General features: G+C 57.7%; 1 protein-coding gene across 1 annotated transcript in view; it reads right to left on the minus strand.

The window, feature by feature from the left end:
* Positions 1–94: 94 nt before the first annotated feature.
* Positions 95–17,132, minus strand: part of APOLTP (apolipoprotein lipid transfer particle homolog) — a 53,769-nt gene continuing 36,731 nt past the window's right edge. The window contains exons 10-15 of the mRNA XM_019650882.1: positions 16,619–16,827; positions 3,838–4,048; positions 3,433–3,575; positions 2,130–2,275; positions 1,654–1,778; positions 95–404 (exon numbers count right to left, since the gene is read on the minus strand). Of these exons, the coding sequence (XP_019506427.1) occupies positions 1,751–1,778; positions 2,130–2,275; positions 3,433–3,575; positions 3,838–4,048; positions 16,619–16,827 (737 nt within the window). The 3' untranslated portion in view covers positions 95–404; positions 1,654–1,750. The remainder of the gene's footprint in view (positions 405–1,653; positions 1,779–2,129; positions 2,276–3,432; positions 3,576–3,837; positions 4,049–16,618; positions 16,828–17,132) is intronic.

Genomic DNA, 17,132 nt, shown 5'->3' on the forward strand with positions numbered 1-17,132 from the left:
GCTGCTCAGCTCGGGCTGACTCGAACCACTGTTGCTCAGAGCTCAAACTCTTGAGCGAGCTCTTAACCAACTGAGCCACTCAGCCGGCCCTAGCCTTTATATTCTTTAAGTTTCACATTGTTAAACCAGTTTGGGCAGATTGTATCTTTCCAGGAAATAATTTAATCTAGGTTTTGAGATTTCTCAGCAAACTTATTGAGTGACTTTTTGCAGTCACAATTGGATCTACAGTTTTGACTCCTTGCTCATTTCTAGTGCCAGTTCATTTGTCTTTGTTTCCTTGATCTGTTCTGTTGCTCATTTCTTCCTATTTCATTAATTTCTCTTTGATTCCTTCCATTAATTTCTCTTTGATTCCTTCCTTCTGCCTTCCTTGGTTTGCAGCAGGGATCAGCCAACTTTTTCTGTAAAGGACCAAAATAGTAAATATGTCAGACTTTGCAGCCGGCAGGTTTTCACAAATACCTTGTTCTACCATCCAGCACAAAAGCAGCCAGAATGCACGTGAATGAACGTGCACGGCCCTGTGGGTTTAGTGAGTGTCCACTAGTGGTAACGACATTCTCAGATAGTGCTAAGAAGTTATTTCTTATTGAATCTTAAATACTGGTTGACCTGAGCATCAAATCTAAATTGACAATTATTTTCTCCTAATGCTTTAAAGAGTGAGTCCACTGTCATCTCTCACACTACTGGTGGGAAGGCGATTATCTCCTTGATTCTCAAAAGATCACCTGTTTTCCATCCTCCTTGTTTGGGTTCTTTTATTTCCTGCAGTTCCAGTTCATGGTATGGGTTTATTTATACTCTTTTGGACACCCTGTGCTTTCTGAAGCTGAGCACTAACGTCTCTCAAATCTCTATTATTGTCTCATTCTGGAATCTCTGGTGGACACGTTGGGCCCTCTGATTTCCAGCCATTCATTTTCTCTTCTGGTGTGGAATCTATCAAGTTTTAAATTTCAGTGAAATTAATTTTGGAATCGTGCATATTGTTAAATTTCTTTTATGTCTCTAATAGCCTTGAATTCTAGCATCTGGAGGTCTCGGAGAGCTTTTTCTCCTTGACGAAAGTCTAGCCAGGCTCCTCAGAACTCCCATCTCAATGCGGTCCCGACTTTCAGGCTTCTGTGTTTGACTGCACCGACCAGTTTTGTTTTTCTTAAATTTTACTGGGGAACAGCCATGGTCACTGGTGACACATTGCTTTCATGCTGCAATAGCATAGGACTCTTTTAGGGAGGGTGCAGCTCACAGTGGCCCATGTAGGGGTTGAACCGGTAACCTTGGTGTTAGCAGCACCGCACTCTAAACAACTGAGCTAACCGGTCACCCAGGCACTGTCCAGCTTTAACAAGAATTCTGCCTCCTCTGTAACTGATCACCTTGACATGTGCCAGGGTCCACACCTGGCGAGGTCTGATCACTGGGCTGCTTTCTGCAAGAATCCTGTCAGGTCAGTTTAGCCACAATCTCCCTACCCCTGGTGTTTCCTCTTAGTAATTTTCCAGCCAATGGCCCCCACCTGCTCCTTGTCTTCAAGTCCTTTTCCTTGTTTGGCCTTGAGCCCAATCTTTCTCCTCTGCTGCAAAACCCCATTGCAGTGCTCCCTGCGCCCATCACAATCGTCCCCCTGCGTGAGGCCTGTCTTACCTTCCGTGACGAGTGTCATGAACTTCCCAGGGGTCTCCTGTTGTCCGCTGCAGTTGCTGCCTCCCGTGTGTGCATGGTGGGGCCTCCGTGGTGTGAATCATGCACAGCACTGGTGGCAGGTGTGCCTGGGGGGGGGGGTTGCAGACATTGTAGGGAGTGTACATTCAAGTCCCTGAATGGTGGGTCTGTGGTTATACATTTTCAGGGGGTGACTTCATAGCTGCCTGACCTCCCAGAGGTCATAGGGCTTGCTAGACTTGGTTTGGAGTGTGTGTGTGTGTGGGTCGGGGTGGTCTTTTGGGCCTCTTTTTCTTTTAATACTCCTTTGCATATAAGGAGGATTAAGACTTGTTGACTCTTAGCTCACTGTCTGATAATTGAGTGCCTTCCCCCCTGCAGAGCTAAGAGAAGGGAACTGGTTTTCCAGCGAGGGCAGCAGGCATGGGGCAGAGCGCTTGCTGGCCAGGGCAGCTTACCACACTGTGGAAGATGATCCGGGGGCGCACATGTGCATGTGGGCAGCTCCTGGGAGCCATAGGTGTCCTGGAGGCACAAGCTGAGGAAGGGTGTGGGGTCCACCTGAATCCCAGCAGCCACAGTCACGGTCCTCGGACAGCACAGCCTTGGGAGGAGGGTGGAGGAAGGGCATCGGCTAGAGCGGGGCCAGAGCCTCCTTGGGTCCCACGGTCCACCTGTCCAGTGGCCTCCACCACCATCTGAAGCAGCTCCCAGGCTGGAGGGGGGGTCCTGGGCCTGCCTGCTGAGTCTTTTCCATGGCCCTGCAGGCGCCACCCGCCTGGTGGACAAACACAAAATCAGGCCTCCTGCCTGGACCTTTTTCTCTTGGGCAGCTTGGACTCAGGAGGGGCCGACCACCCGCCTCTGCCTGAGAAGCTCTGCAGAGCGCGCAGGCCTGGGAACCTCAGCAAGGGGGACCCCACGGAGACATTGCTCAGGTCCACAGCCAGCCCACACTGACACTTCCCTCTCCAGGCATCGGAGGCCCCTGTTTCCGATCTCCATCCCCGACCCCAGAGCCCTGACGAAGGAAGGGGTGGCCTGCCAGGTGAGGGTGAGCTGCTGCTGGCCATGTGGCCGCTCACCTCCTCCCCGGCCTCAGTGTCACTGATGCCCAGAAGGCTATCGGACAATCCTGTGGGGCGCAGGGGAAGGCAGGACCTGCCATGAGCACCCGTCCTCCCGCCTGCAGAGCCTGCCAGGTTCCAGGGGGTGCCTGAACCCCGTGACATAGGCTCCAAACCTTCCTCACAGGGAGAGGAGAAAGAGGGCACAGCATTGTGCCCCCTGGGCCCTCCGCAGTCACTATCCTGCGTGGCCAGGAGGCCAGCTCATCACTGGTGTTCCCGGGCCAGAGCGAGCTGTTCTGGGGCTGCCTGAACACACTGTGAGTGGCACGTCCTGGGCCCCGCTGCTCCTGGCTGTGGCGTGTGAGCCAGTCTTTCCACCCCAGCAAGCCTCCTGTACTATGGGATGACACTGGGAGGAGCAGAGCTGTAACCGTCACCCTGCATTGTGTCGGTCCTGGAGCGGGGAGAGGGCCTTTGACTTCCAGTTGTGAGCTGTTCTCACACCCAGTCCGGCTGTGAGCCCCTAAGGAGCAGCCTGGGCCCCACAGAGGCCCAGGGCCTCCTGCTTACAGCCTCGCTAGGACACTGAGTGCTGGTCACCGGGAGCTGCTGGCCTCAGCCCTGGCAGCTGACCGTGGCCTAGGCACGGTGACTCCACTGGCCTGGAGGCTGCCAGCTGGGGCCGACCTACCTTGGATGCAGAGGCCGGCTCAGATGTCACAGGTGATGGAGACGCAGCCTCACTGGTCAGCGCAGTCCTGGGGAGTCCCTCATCTTGGCGGAAGCAGACCAAGGCCAGGACAGCTCTCCGCAGGCAGGGAGGAGAGGCACAGCCTGTAGGTGGGGGCCAGACGGGGGCTGAGCAGGACAGTGACCGACCCCGTGGGGCACCAGGCCGGAAGGGTCTGGGGCATAAGTATGTGGACGTGACAGGAAAGTCTCCCCGCTCTGGGCCCCTGCCTGCTTGGTGGCCAGCTCCACCCACATGCTCACCTTCAGGCTGGGGTCGAGGACCAGCCAGCTCCACAGTCAGGGATGTGAGCCCCAAGCCCCCCGCCCAGCTCAGCAAGAACATGTGCCCATCAACACCCCCCACCTGCAGTCAAGGTCAGCTCATGCCTGCTCCCAGCCCTACGGCGTGGTCTGAGGAGAAGAGGCCCAAAGGCAGGTAGGTGCTCGCTGCAGTGGGGCCCACAGGGCACCCCAGTGTGTCCAGGGCCTGCTCTGTGGCTGAGGTCCTCATGGGCGGCCCAAGTGGCAAGACGCAGCCTGTCTCCAGCTCTGCCTCCCCCAGGAACTCTCCGGGCCTGAGAGGAACAGTTTATAGCCAAGTCAGCAATAAAAGTGGACTAATAGAGGCATGAACCTTGAAAACTGGTTGCTGGGTAAAGAGCTGTCACAAATGTCACGTTACCTGATTCCATTTATACAAAGTGTCCAGAATAGGCAAATCCAGAGAGAGAGAAAGGAGACTGGTGGTAGCTGAGGGGTGGGGGGGTGATGGCTAAGGGATGCAGGGTGTGTCTTTTGGGGTGATGAAAATGTCCTAAAATTGACTGGTGAGGAGTGCACACCTCTATAAATATACTCACAGCCAATAAATTGTATGCTTTAAATGAGTGAGTGGTGGGGTGTATGATGCTATCGAAGAAAAGAAACATACACTATTTTAAAAAAAAGATTATAGCCACAGTTTCCATCCAACACAAGGAAGATGCTCTCTGCATGGTGGGCAGAAGGTGGCCCGAGAAGGGGGGACAGTGCTGCCACTAAGCAGGAGCTTAGGGGGCGTCTGTGGACCACGTGCCCGGGGCAGGTACCACAAGCCCCTTGGTCAGCTGGCGGAGCTAACGGTCAGGCCAGCCCAAGGTCACCAAGCTGCCTAATAGCAAAACGACCCCTGACCCCAGGAGGGCCGCCCCGAGCCTCCTGTGTTCCCAGCTGTGTGATGACCAGACCCTCACGCCGACGTACCAGTCCTCACCCAGCCCTGGGGGACCACGGGATGGGCTCAGGAACAGCATACGCTTGTGCCCCACAGGGGTGAGCCCGGCCACCCTCAGGCCTGAGCTGCAGGCCCTGCCTGTTGGCGAGTCTGGACTCAATTAGCTGCCTTCCAGCTAAACTGTCTCCTTCTTGCTTCTCCAGCACGGTCCGCTGGGTAGGAGCTGGCCCGGAGACCTAAGCCGCGCGCCACGCCTCTGTGCTGCGCCCCAGGGCTTGTATATTCTGGGCGAAAGCTGAGCCCTCGTCCTACAGGACCTCAGGCCATGAGTAACCTCGGGGCTCGGCACTGCGATGCCAGGGCTCCCTGTGGCGCCCAGGAACGGGGCTGCAGGGAAGACGGTGGCGCAGGCCTCACCGTCAGAGGGGCCCTCCAGCAGGCGAGCTTGAGCTCGCTGGTCCCGTGCAGCTCTCAGCGCTGCAGCCGCTTCTCCCCCAGGCAGCCGGTGTCCAGGGGCTTGTCCCCTGCAGGCAGCCGGGGCAGCGTCACCACCGCTGAGCAGTTCCTGGAGGGAGCACGAGCTGTGCCCGACGGGGCCCCACCTCCTGTGGCTGCAGCAAGGCGGCGTAGGGTCCCCCAGAAGCTGCCCCAGCGGCGAGCATCAGCCCCTCCTAGGGAGGAAATGGCTTCACGCGGGACGCGCAGGGGAGGACGAGGCGGGCTGGCAGGCGACACTGAGGCTACACACAAGTGCCTTATTTGAATGACACGGATGTCTGATCTGGTGCCAGGGGCTTGCGTATGTGCACTGCCCTCCCCGCCCCCGCCCAGGGACCTGGGGTCAGCGTGGGGTGGGCTGTGTGTGTGACCCCAAGGGACCAGTGGGGCCACAGCCGGGGCTCCGTGACGAGGGACAGACGGGCAGGAACGGGAGGTCTTGGGGGTCTACAGTCCAGGGGGGGCTCTAGAACTTTCTCAGGATGTAGCATAGGGCATCAGGCCGCCCTTGTGGCATCTGAAGGAGCAGCGACCTCAGCCCGCTCTGGGTTGTAAGGGGACGAGCAATGCTTCACACCCTCTGCTGTGCGTGGGTGGGAGCAGGGACGCTGACCTTCTCCCCCAGGAAGCCCCGGGCACCTGCTGCTTTGAGGCCTCAAAGACCTCCGAGCCACCTGAACCCCTTTTACGGCACCAGCATCCACTGGGGACCCTTTGCTGGGACATCCCCAGCCACAGGACCCCACTGTCCCTTTCAGGAAGCCCTGGCTGGCACACCCTCCTTCCTCCGAGCCGAAAGCCGGCCGTTCTGACAGCACCCAGGGCTGTGGCAGCACAAGCAGCTCCCCACAGGGCAGGAGCGCCGCACAGGCCCAGCCCTGATTAGAGCTGGATTCAAGCGTTCCCCATGGCCGGGATGCTGGCGGCAAGGAGGGGACCCTTCCTGCTGGGCCCCCTGCTGGTGAGGAGAGGGGTGCGCGCTCCCCAGGCCTGTCGCAGAGGCTGGCTCAGCGCCGCCTCCAACAATTCTCACACTGCTCTGCAGCCCAGGCCTCAGCATGTCAGCGGCCTACTGGGCATCTGCATCCGGTGTCCTCATGGCTTCTCAAGCTCCACACGTGCAGAAAGGAACTCTTCACGGCCCACTCCCGCCACGGGAGGCGGAGTGACCGCCCCCAGCGACATCCACATCCCCGGGACCTATGACTGCTTTACCTTATGTGGCCCTAGGGACTTTGTGACTAAGGATTTAGGGCTGGGTTAGGTGATCAGTGTGATCACAAGGGACCTTATAGGAGGGACGCAGGAGGCTCAGAGTTCAAGAGAGAAGATGCCAGCTGCTGGCTTTGGAGGCGGAGGAAGGAGTCAAGGAATGGGGTCTCCCCTCGAGCCTCCAGGAGGAGCCAGCCCTGCCGGCACCTTGATTTCCACCCACTGAAACTCATTTCGGACTTCTGAGCTCCAGAACTGTACGGGGATAGATCTGTGTTGTTTTAAGCCACGAGTTTGTGGGGATTTGCTACAGCAGCTAGAGGAACCCCCCCCCCGTCTGCTCCCCCGACATCATCCCCATTGCTCCATAAATGGACCTCCCCCCCTCCCAGTTGTGGAGGCCAAAAGCCTTGGTGCCATTCCCGGCCCCTCCCTTTCCTCACCTCCATCCCCTCCATGGGCAAATGCTGCAGGTTGACCTTAAAACACACCCAGGGTCTGGCCACCTCACACCCCTCCATGTCCACACTGCTCGGCAGAACCACCGAGGATGACGCGGTACGGAGCTCCCCACTGCTGTCCCCGCCTTCATGCTCAGCACCAGGGACGGAGGGATCTTTTGAAATGACAGGTAGGTCTCATCCTTCCTCAGCTGAAAATCTGTGCGTGTTCCCCTTTCGGCATGGAAGCCAAAGTCCCCACAGAGGCCCCAGGCCACCTGGAACCCATGACCTTCCCAACTCATCGGCGCTCCTCTGCGCACCCTCCATTCCAGCCCCACTGGCTTCCTGGACACATCTCGGGCAGGCCAGGCGCGTTCCCACCACTGGGCCTTTGCACTGGCTGTGCCCTCCGCCTGGATCTTGTCCTGCCTTATTTTCTGAGGCTGGTAAACGATGGTCCGCGAGACACACCCAGCCAGTGTCCTGTTTTTGGACGGCCTGCAAGCTAAGAGTGGCTTTCACACGCTTAAAGGATTAAAAGACAAAAAATAAAGACCACACGAGGGACCCTCTGGCCTACAGAGCCTGGGAACTCGACTCAGGCCTCTGATAGGGCAGGTTTGCCGACCGCGGTGTAGGTGCCTGGTTCAAGTGTTTAGTGGCCGCCCGCCCCAGTAAACCGAGGTCTTCATGAGGGCAAGGATCTGCCCCCTTCACCGTTACATCTACAGCCCCTAAAACGGAGCCTGCTCAGAGACAGGGCTCATAAGTTTGGAAGGAAGAAGACCCAGTTTCCTCATCTGTAAAGTGGGGACTGAAAAAGCCTGCGTGACAGGGTCCTCATACGGGCCCGTGAGACCGAGGACATCTGAGCACAGCCTGGGGGAGAGGGACACAGCAAGGACAAGCCCCGTTACCCGGCTGAGAAGCCGCACAGCTCCAGCTAGGGCTTGCAGAGTGTCCCCCGTGCCCATGAGAAGGTGGCTTTGGCCCAAGACAGCATCCAGCGGGCGACCTGGAGAGGGAGGGGCACGGCCACATCCCCCCCTCGCCCCACCTCACCAGCTCCAGGGCTGCCCTGATGGGCCTGGAGTCCCAGGCACCTGAGCTTGCAGCCGCCACGTGGCCTCATGGGCACACTCCTGCCACACCTCGTTCAGGGGCCACAGTGTCACCTCCAAGTAGGCATCCTTCAGCATGGCCAGGGGCCCTGCAACAGGCAGCTACTGCCCACCACGAAGCCTCGGGGGTCCTGGTGGCAGGCCAGATGCCACTGGCCGCATCCTAGGCCCAGGCAGGAAAACCAGCCTCCCTGATGACCCCAGGCCTCCAGGCGATGGAGCCTGTGATCTGGAATGAGGGGCGGGCCCGCGAGACTGCGCAGGAGAGAGTCAGCATGGAGGGCCTGAGGCTTCCCCTCTGAAAGGCCTGTTCACACGTCAGCCCTTGGCTGGTGCCTGGGAACCTGGATTTCGGGAGGGTTCCCACCACCGTGGTAGGAGGGGCTTGTTGTGCCTGAACTGTACAAACACGTGGTTTATCCTGAACACCCCTTGCCTTCTGCGAGTCTGGAACCGTGGTCCGTGTCAGGCACAGGCTGCCCTTGTGACCAGCCCCCAGAAAACACCCTGGGCACGGGGTCTCTGATGAGCTTCCCAGGTAGACAGCGTGTCACACGTGCTGTCGCATTGTGTTGCTGGAGGAGTTAAGTACGTCCTGTGTGTCCCCACTGGGAGAGGCCTCTGGAAGCTCATGCCTCGTCTTCCTCAGACTTTGGCCTCAGCGCTTCCCGCTTTGCTGATCCTGCTCTGCATCCTTTTACTGGAACAAATCACAGCTATGCTGAGAACTGTGAGTCCAAGCGGATCACCGAACCTGGGGGGGTGGCCTTGGGGACCGTGGCATAGAGACATAAGCAGGGGTGAGAGAACATTTAACAGCCAGAGGGACATGGGACTCGGTGCCCGGCAGGGTCTTGGAGGCCCTCTGCTGGGCCAGCTGTCAGCCTGGCGCTCCTGGACTGTGGAGAGGCCAGAGGTGCCCAGCACCCCCAGAAGGATGCCTGGGCAGCAGCTACTCAGGGACCCGTACAGAAGCTTTAACAACCAGCACAGCCACACACAGAACCAGAAATAGGCCCTGGAATCCTACGGCCGTGGGCCTGATAGAAATAAAACTGTATACCCAAGAGAAATCAGGCGGGGACTGAAGAAACGTGGGCAGCAGTCCCAAAAGAAATGAGGCAGCAAAAGTAAGGGATATAGCTACAAGAATGGAGACAGCGTGCTGAAAGAATATGAAGGCTATAGGTCCATAAGAAATAAGGCGGGAGAGTCTAAAAGAAGTTGGGCTGCAGGCTCACCAGAAATCAGGCGGCCTTTCTGATTGAAATAGTGCCTCAGGCTAAGCGTTGAGGGCCTGGACTTGGGAGCCCTGGGGTTGGGTGTGGGTTCGGGGGCAGGGTCAGAACTACCTGCCCTGGCACTAGCCTCACAGCAAGGCCACTGCCTGGCCACTCACCTGCACGGCCCCCAGCCCTGCCTAGCATAGCTGCAGGAGGGGGCCCGCCATGCTGTCCAGGGTGCCTGCTGGCTACACACCTGGGCAGGGAAATCGAAGACCTTCACGCCTATGAGCAGGGGGCACAGGCCCGAGGGGCGTCCCCACACAGAGCCCCCTGCCTTCTTTTCCATTCTCCAAGTGCACCCCTGACACCCCAATGCAGTCTACCACCAGGCAGGGGAGCCTTCTCACATAGGCACCCCAGCGTCGGGTCCTCCAGGCAGGCTTGTACCTGGGACTACAGACACAGAGGGACAGGACGGGGCACCAGCGCAGCCTCGCGAGAGTGACGTGGACAGGATGTTCCTGGTGCCAGCAACAGGGACCGAGGACGTGTTTGCCATGCTAGGGGCTGTCAGCCTCTGGTTTTCTTGGCACTGTTGAACCCAAAGGGCTAAGAGTTCCTGGCACTGTAGCCTCTGCCCCAGCGGAGAGCACCCCCCAACACACATACCGCAGCTCTCTCACCTCCACGCAGACCTGCAGGGTCCCCAGCAGCTGTGCTCAGCCAAGCAGAGGCTCTGGTCAGGGTCAGGCCTCCCAGGGGCTGGATAGGCTGCCTGCTGTCCTGGAGCAGGGCCTCCGCCTCCATGCCCGCAGAACCACACTCTCCTCTGGGCTCCCTGGGGCCAGGAAGGGACCTGCTGTTGCACACGGAACCTGTCCATCTGCCTCCCAGCTGCCCACTCTCACTCCACAGCCTTCTAGAGCTCCCCATTGCCCACAGGCATTCAAGGGCCTCAAACCGCGCTGCCTGAATGAACCTCCTGACCCCAGCCTCCCAGCCCATGTCCCCCTCCGGTCTGCCTGTCTGGACCTTTCTTTCCCAGCCCTTCCTGATGTCACAGCCAATACAGGTGGCTTCAGGGAACTCATCATTGCCTCCAAGCTGGGGTGTCACCAAGTCCCGACAGGGTTGCCTTTGACTCCTGGCCTCACCCTGATGTCTGTCCTTTCTTGGGCCGAGCTGGGGCCCGTCCTCCATGCACCTTCCTCGTGGGCCAAAGAGGCTTAGAGGCAGCTTGGGGTCTGGGACACCGATAGCCTCACTTTCCCCTCTAGCTGCACCAAGCTTCGAGAAACAGCGGTGGAGACCCGGCCCAGCCAGCCAAGGTGCTGAGCCTCGGGCCACAGAGCCAGGAGGGGAAGGCGGGGGCCCGAGTGGGCCCTGCTTCTGGTATCTGTTCCCTGCCAGCCCTGGGCCCAGGGAGGGGCCTGCAGGGAAAGGCTGTGCCCGCCCCCAACCCCAAGTCTCCAGAGGCACTGCCTCCTACACACACTCCTCACACCCCACCCAGGGCTCAGAATACTACCGACAGCAGAAAGGGCTTATTAAAACCCCACATCCAGGGGCCTAATAGCCCAGTGCACCCACCATCCAAGCAGCTGAAAAATTCCTGATGCCCAGGCCTCACCCCAGAGACTCTGACTTATTGGGGGGCTCTGGGCCTTTCTAACACCCCCAGCACCCAGGTTTTCTGTGTCTGCATGAGAACCTCTGCGAATGTCTCAGCAAATTAAAAAAATAGTGGGTAGCGCCTGGCCCAAAGCTGATCACTAAGCAGTTTATCTGAATCCTTGCAGGCACCAGCCTTGAGGGAGGGGCACCCGGGACAGAGGAGCTTTGAATGGATGGGACAAAGTCAGGAAAGGTCTCAGAAGCCCTAAGAGAAGGACCCTGGAGGAGATCCTGCATGGAAGCCAACCAACTCATAGAGAAGCAATTGGGGTGAGGCGAGTTACCCCTGGCCTGGACCCAGCGGCCCTGTAGTCTAGTCCAGACACTGCAATTAACAAGCTGTGCAACCTTGAATAAGTGTATTACCCTCTCTGGGCCTCAGTTTCAAAATCTATAAGATGATGATCTAGAATGTTGGTGCTCAAAATTTGTCGGGAATCAGAATCATGTGAGTGTGTGTGTGTGTGTGTGTGTGTGTGTGTGTGTGTGTGTTGAGCAGGAGGTGTGTTATGGATTGAACTGTGTTCCTCAAAAGGACATGTTGAAGTTCTAACTCCTGGTACCTGTGAGTGTCCATGTTTGGAAATAGGGTTTTTGCAGACATAATTAAGATGAGGTCATACTGGAGCAGGGTGAGCCCTAAATCCAGTGACTGGTGTCTCTGTGAGGCCATGTAAAGACAGAGGCAGAGACTGAAATAATACAGCCACCAGCCAAGAAGCACCAGAAGCTGGAAGAAGCAAAGATGGCTTCTCCCCAGATAGCTTCCCGAGTCCCCTTCCCCCGAGATTTCCAAGTGGGTAGAGCCCAGGAATCCTTAGGAGATTTTACAGGCGGGCATCTGCAGACCACACTCGGGGTCCCCATCCCAGATGGCCTCCAGTGTCCCAGCTGTGCCCTAGCTGCTGCCACCAAACGGTGAGGGCCCCGCTGGCTGGCCGCTGTGCATCGTGGGTGAGTTCCTGACCTCCAGAATCGGTCTTTCTCCACACAGGGGCCACTGGGTTGGCCTGAGGACCAAACAAGGCTGGGAAAGGCCTCTGTCTACCCCACAAACCCCAAAATGGGGCAAGTGAGAAGGCCTCTGATTCCAGGGAGGCAGGCTGGGGGGCACTGGAATTAGATGGAGGCCAGAGAGGAGCCTGGCTAGCAAATGGGGAAACGAGGGTCAGCCCTGGAGAACCTTGGAAAGAAAAGCCCTTTGAACCAGCCGCAGCGACTGGGCTGGGAAGTGCGCTGAGAAGGGCTCCAGGTGCTGGAAGGAAACACCCATCTCACGAGCACCTACTGTGTGCACGTATTGTGCGCATATGTCTCTTTTCCCTCCCGACAACTCTGCCAAGGAGGTGAGATTTGTTCCCATTTGACAGAGAAGACTGAGGCTTAAAGAAGGAAAGCCACAGGGTCAGGGTCACCCGGCCAGCGACACAAGAGGCGGGTGGACAGCCAGCAACGCTGATGGAACAGCTCTGCATGCCTGTGCTGTGCCGGCTGAAGGAAGAGCGCCCAGAACCCCACCAACCACCCTGTGAAATACTCCTGCTCCCCGCTAACAGATGAGGAAACAGCTTAGGAAGGTCCCTTCCCAAGATCACCTGGCCAGGTGAGGGCAGAACGGGCATGGAACCCAGCTCTGCCCCTTTCTACCCCCCTGGGCTACTGGGAGGCAGGGAGGAGAGAAGGGTGAGCCAATAATAGCTAGCACTTAGTAGGTGCTTTGTGTCAAGCACTATTGTAAGCAGTCTACACAAACTAATAAATTTAACCCTTGCGATATTCATCCATGGGAAGCAGGTAGGTGCAGTCATTATGGCCCTGTTTCCTGGTGAAGAAACCGAGCACAGACAGGTAAAGCCATGTTGCCAGCTGGAATTCAAACCCAGGCCGTCCAGCTGCTGCTTCTCCGTGATAGGAAGGGCTAGATATTAGGGCAGGACAGGAGCTGCTTGGGCTTAGGGCTGCAGCCAGGAGAGCCCCACAAGAGGAGAGCAGGTACCAGAAATCCCACCATTAGAGCCCTGGTCAGCCAAGCCCAAAAGGTTCCACCTCACTGGGGTACAGGCCTGCAATTCTAATAATGGCCACTAGATGGCAGGGCTGCCCAGGTGGTGGTGGACCCACCGGCCAGCGCAAACCCGAAGGAGGTCAGGTCGCCTTCCCATGGGGCCGGCAGCAGGGACCCAGTCACCCACCTCCACCTCCCCCGAGAATTAGGTCGTACGGGGCCTGCTGTGGTTTCAAAGGGTCAGATTCAGGCGCAGGCAGAGGTCTGGAGCGAGGTCCCACTGGCAGTGGGAGTACAGCAGGCGCCCATCTTGACCCAGAGCGTGCGCCCCACAGACCAAGAGGACCTGGGACGAGAGAGTGCTGCGTCAGTGGCCAGGGAGGCACAGGCACACGGCTTCTTCCCCCGACCATGCCCTAGTCCAGGCCACCAGGGCTGTCACAATAGCTGATAGGCTCTCCCAGCCTCAACTCCTGCCCCAGCACACAGCCCCTCCTCTACTTGGCCGCCAGAATGCCCTTAAAAAAAATAATAATAATGCAAACCAGACCATTTCTCCTGCTAAAAGCCCTCTGCCTTCCATCGCACTTAAAGGAGAAACTGGTCTCCTTGGCATGGCCGATGGGTCTGTGTTATCTTCCTAACTCACTTCCTTAGGCCTTCTGTAAGGGCCCCCGCTGTGTTCCTCAAACACCCTAAGCACACTCCTACCCCAGGGCCTTTGCACGATCCCCTCTCCCTGCTTCGTTTTCCCACTGCATTCACCACTATGTTGTTTACCTTCCCCCACCCACTGGAATGTGACCTCCAGGAGCACGGGCTCCCGTCTCTTTCACCATCCTTGTCTCTAGAACAGGGCCTGGCATAAGTAAAACACACAAATGTTTTCTGAATGAATGGATGAATAGATCAAGGGTTGGTAAACTATGGTTCCTGGGCCAAATGTGGCTCACTGCCTAGTCTTCTTTATAAATAAATTTTTACTTGACGATGGCCACACCCATTCATTTACATAGTGATGGTGGCTTTCATGACATAATGGCAGACTGTATGGTTTGCAAAGCCTGGAAATATTTACTGCCTGGCCCTTTACCGAACAAATTTGTGACCCATGGATGGGTGGATGGATGGAAGGGAGGTAGGGAAGGAGGCACAACCGACCAGCTAACAAACCCAGGAGGGACGTTTTGGGGAAAGGGGTCCCAATACCTCACCTCTGTGGTGACAGCGGCTTTTGTTTGTGTGTTAAGTGCTCTCCCTGTGTCACATTTCTTAAATCTCACAATTACCCTACATGCTGGAACCTGTTGCTTCTCACATTCGTCAGATGAAACACTGGATGTTCAGACAAGAGACGTGCCCGGCCCATGGTCACCCAGCCAGCGAACGGCAGAACCCTGGTGTCGGCATCCAGCTGTCTCCCTCACGCCCCTGCACGCGGTGGGTGCCCTCCTCACCCCTTATGGGTCCCTGGGCCCCTTTCCCAGGACAGACTCACCCTGGGCAGGTCCCAGAGCCCCAGGTGCAGGGAATGGCGGAGCCACTGGCACAGTTGGTCTCCACCCCTCCCGGAAGCTGTGTGGTGCAGGCTGGGGGCTGTATCCAGCAGGGCCCGGCGTGGGTCGTGTCTGCCCGGACGGCCGATGCCTCTGGAACGAGAGGCCACCATGTGCCAGGGACTCAACACAAAATTCAGACGCTACACCCTCAGCCACCATACGCTCAATATCCTCCCTTCGCTGTCCCCTTGGGAGCCCCAAATCTCCACTCCTGCAATGAGACTTTGTATGTCCCCCACCAAGAGGTGGAACCTGTTTCCCCAGCCCTTGAACCTGGGCTGGTCGTGTGATTTACTACGTAATATGTGACACTCGCATTGCCTTCAGATGCCCCAGCGCCCACTCGCTCTCTGGGATCCCTGTCCAGCCACCAGGAGAACAAACCCAGGCTGGCCTGCCAGGCGGTGACACCACGTCGAGAGCCTGGATGTTGCAGCCGAGGCTGCCCTAGCTCAGCTGACAGCCAGCCTGCCCAAAACAAGCCAAGAGCAGAGAGCTGCCTTCCTAACCTGGGCTGCCCTGATGCCCGAGTGAGACCAGGCTGCAAAACTGCCCCACAGGCTCCCCAGCAAGGACCAGGGCTTATGGTTGCAAGCCACTGAGTTTTGGGACACCTGTGATACATAATATGTGACTGATGCAGTCCCCTATCCAGCAGCCTGTGTCACTCTCAGGTTCCTCACACTCACGGTTACCCAGACCCCTTTGGATGCCCCACACCCGCCTGGGCCACAGTCAGCTGTTCTGTGTTCTCTTTCCCTCCTGGGGTGTGACACAAATGGTACCCCCATAGGTGAGGCCTCATCAGCCAGAAAATCCGGCCCTAGATTTTCATCCCTCAGGCCACGTCCAGCTGCCCTGGCCTCCTGCCCGACTTGACCTGATCCTGTAAAGCCCTCAGTTGGTCCCCCAGAGCAGGAATCCACCCAAGACCTCACAGCAGACAATGGCCACCTTGGCGACCTCTGAGCTCTCTGGAAGGGGTGCCGCCTGTCGCTATCCAGGCTCCCGGGAGCTGTGCCCAGAGACTAGGGCACTAGCTTCCTGAGGCTTCATCCAGTGTTCAGTCCACAGAGCACTGACCACATCCATGCGTCCCATATGCAGAGCCATAGCCTTCACTCCCTCCACCCCTGACCTGCCAAGTCCACGCTCTGTACCCACACAGCAGGGTCCTCAGGCTGCTCAGCCCACCTATGGGCCCCCCCAGTGTGCACACATGCACGCGCGCACACACACATACGTGCACACTGCCTTGGCGAGCTGAGGGTCTACTCATTTCTTCTGCCACGCAGGGCTAATGTCTGGCAACTGTGACCCGTGGCGGGGAGTGCCACCAGACCACCCAGCAGGCCGTGCCCTGGGGCTGGGGTCTGCACTGTGTCTCCTGCTTGGTAGGCCCCTTAGTGCTGGGAATAAGGAGACTCCCCAAACAGAAACCAACCGTCTGTGCGGCTGCCTCCCTTCCAGGGGGCCTAATTCCTGGAGGACCGCAGGGGTCACAGGTACCTTCAAGGGGCCACTGTGGGAAGCCCCGTGGGACGGCACTCACCTCCCCTGCCAACCTTCAGTAGGTCAGCCTCAGCTCCAGAACCCCCCGGGGATGCTGGGGTTGCCACGCCTTCCGTGCCCTGGCCCCGCTTCCTGGTCACACTCAGGATAAAACCCAACTCCTTATTGGGGGTGACACCCTGTGTGACCCAGATCCTTCAACCTCTCCCCCCTTCTCTCCTCTCCCTTGGTCCTCCTTCCAGTCCCCTCCAGCCACACCAGCCTCACCACTGTTGCTCAGCCCACCAAGCTTATTCCCACCACAGGGCCTTTGCACCTGCTGTTCCTTCTCCCTGCAACGCCTCTCCTCAGATCGTTACCACAGCCAGCTTCTTGTCACTCAGGGCTCGGGTTGAACACCACCTCTTCAGAGAGACCTTCCCAGGCCACCCCACCTACAGGAAACCCCCCCCCATATCATACCCTGTTTTTACAGCACTTCCCACTCTTGGAAACTGTCACACTCGACATTTTCTCATTCACATGTGTGTCCGTGCTCACTGCCTATCTCCCAGAGGGCAGGGACCTGGGCCACCGTATTTCCTGACAGATGCGCAGTGCCGGTAACAAGCAGGCGCTCAGTGATGGTTTGCTGAGTAAATGAGAGAGAGAATGGGCCGCCGGCGGCCTCTCGGACACTCACCCTGCAGGCCAAGGTTCCTGGCAGGCTTGGGAAAGGGCCCAGAGAGGCTCCCGCTGAGGGCCGCCTCCTGGCCATCTTCCGCGACACTTCCTGTGGACACAGATGCCACAGGCTCGTACAAGGTCTCCAGGACCAGATCCCTTGGAAGGGCGCTGAATTGGAAGAGGAAGGCGGAGCTAGGTCCTTGGGAACGCTGGCCTGTGTCCCTGCTGGGGGTAGGAAAAGAGAGAAGCTTTCAGAAGAGGAAGCACACGGGGCACTGTGGAGCACTACAGTTTACTGAACTGTTATATACAAGGTCAAAAAGCCAGATGCTTCTGGGGATGAGCAGATAATGTAAAGAAGGGGAGTGCGGGGATGGAAGGAGTGTGACAAACAGAAGGCTGCGTGTCCCTATAAAAAGGACAGCAGCTTCTCAGCTCCCCTTCTAAGCTGTGTGGCCTTGGGTCAGTTTCCTAACCTCTCTGAGCCTCAATGTCATTATTCATAAAATGGGGCAAGAATAATGGGAGTG

This window comes from Hipposideros armiger, unplaced genomic scaffold, assembly GCF_001890085.2.
Source record: "Hipposideros armiger isolate ML-2016 unplaced genomic scaffold, ASM189008v1 scaffold_149, whole genome shotgun sequence".
Taxonomy (NCBI): domain Eukaryota; kingdom Metazoa; phylum Chordata; class Mammalia; order Chiroptera; family Hipposideridae; genus Hipposideros; species Hipposideros armiger.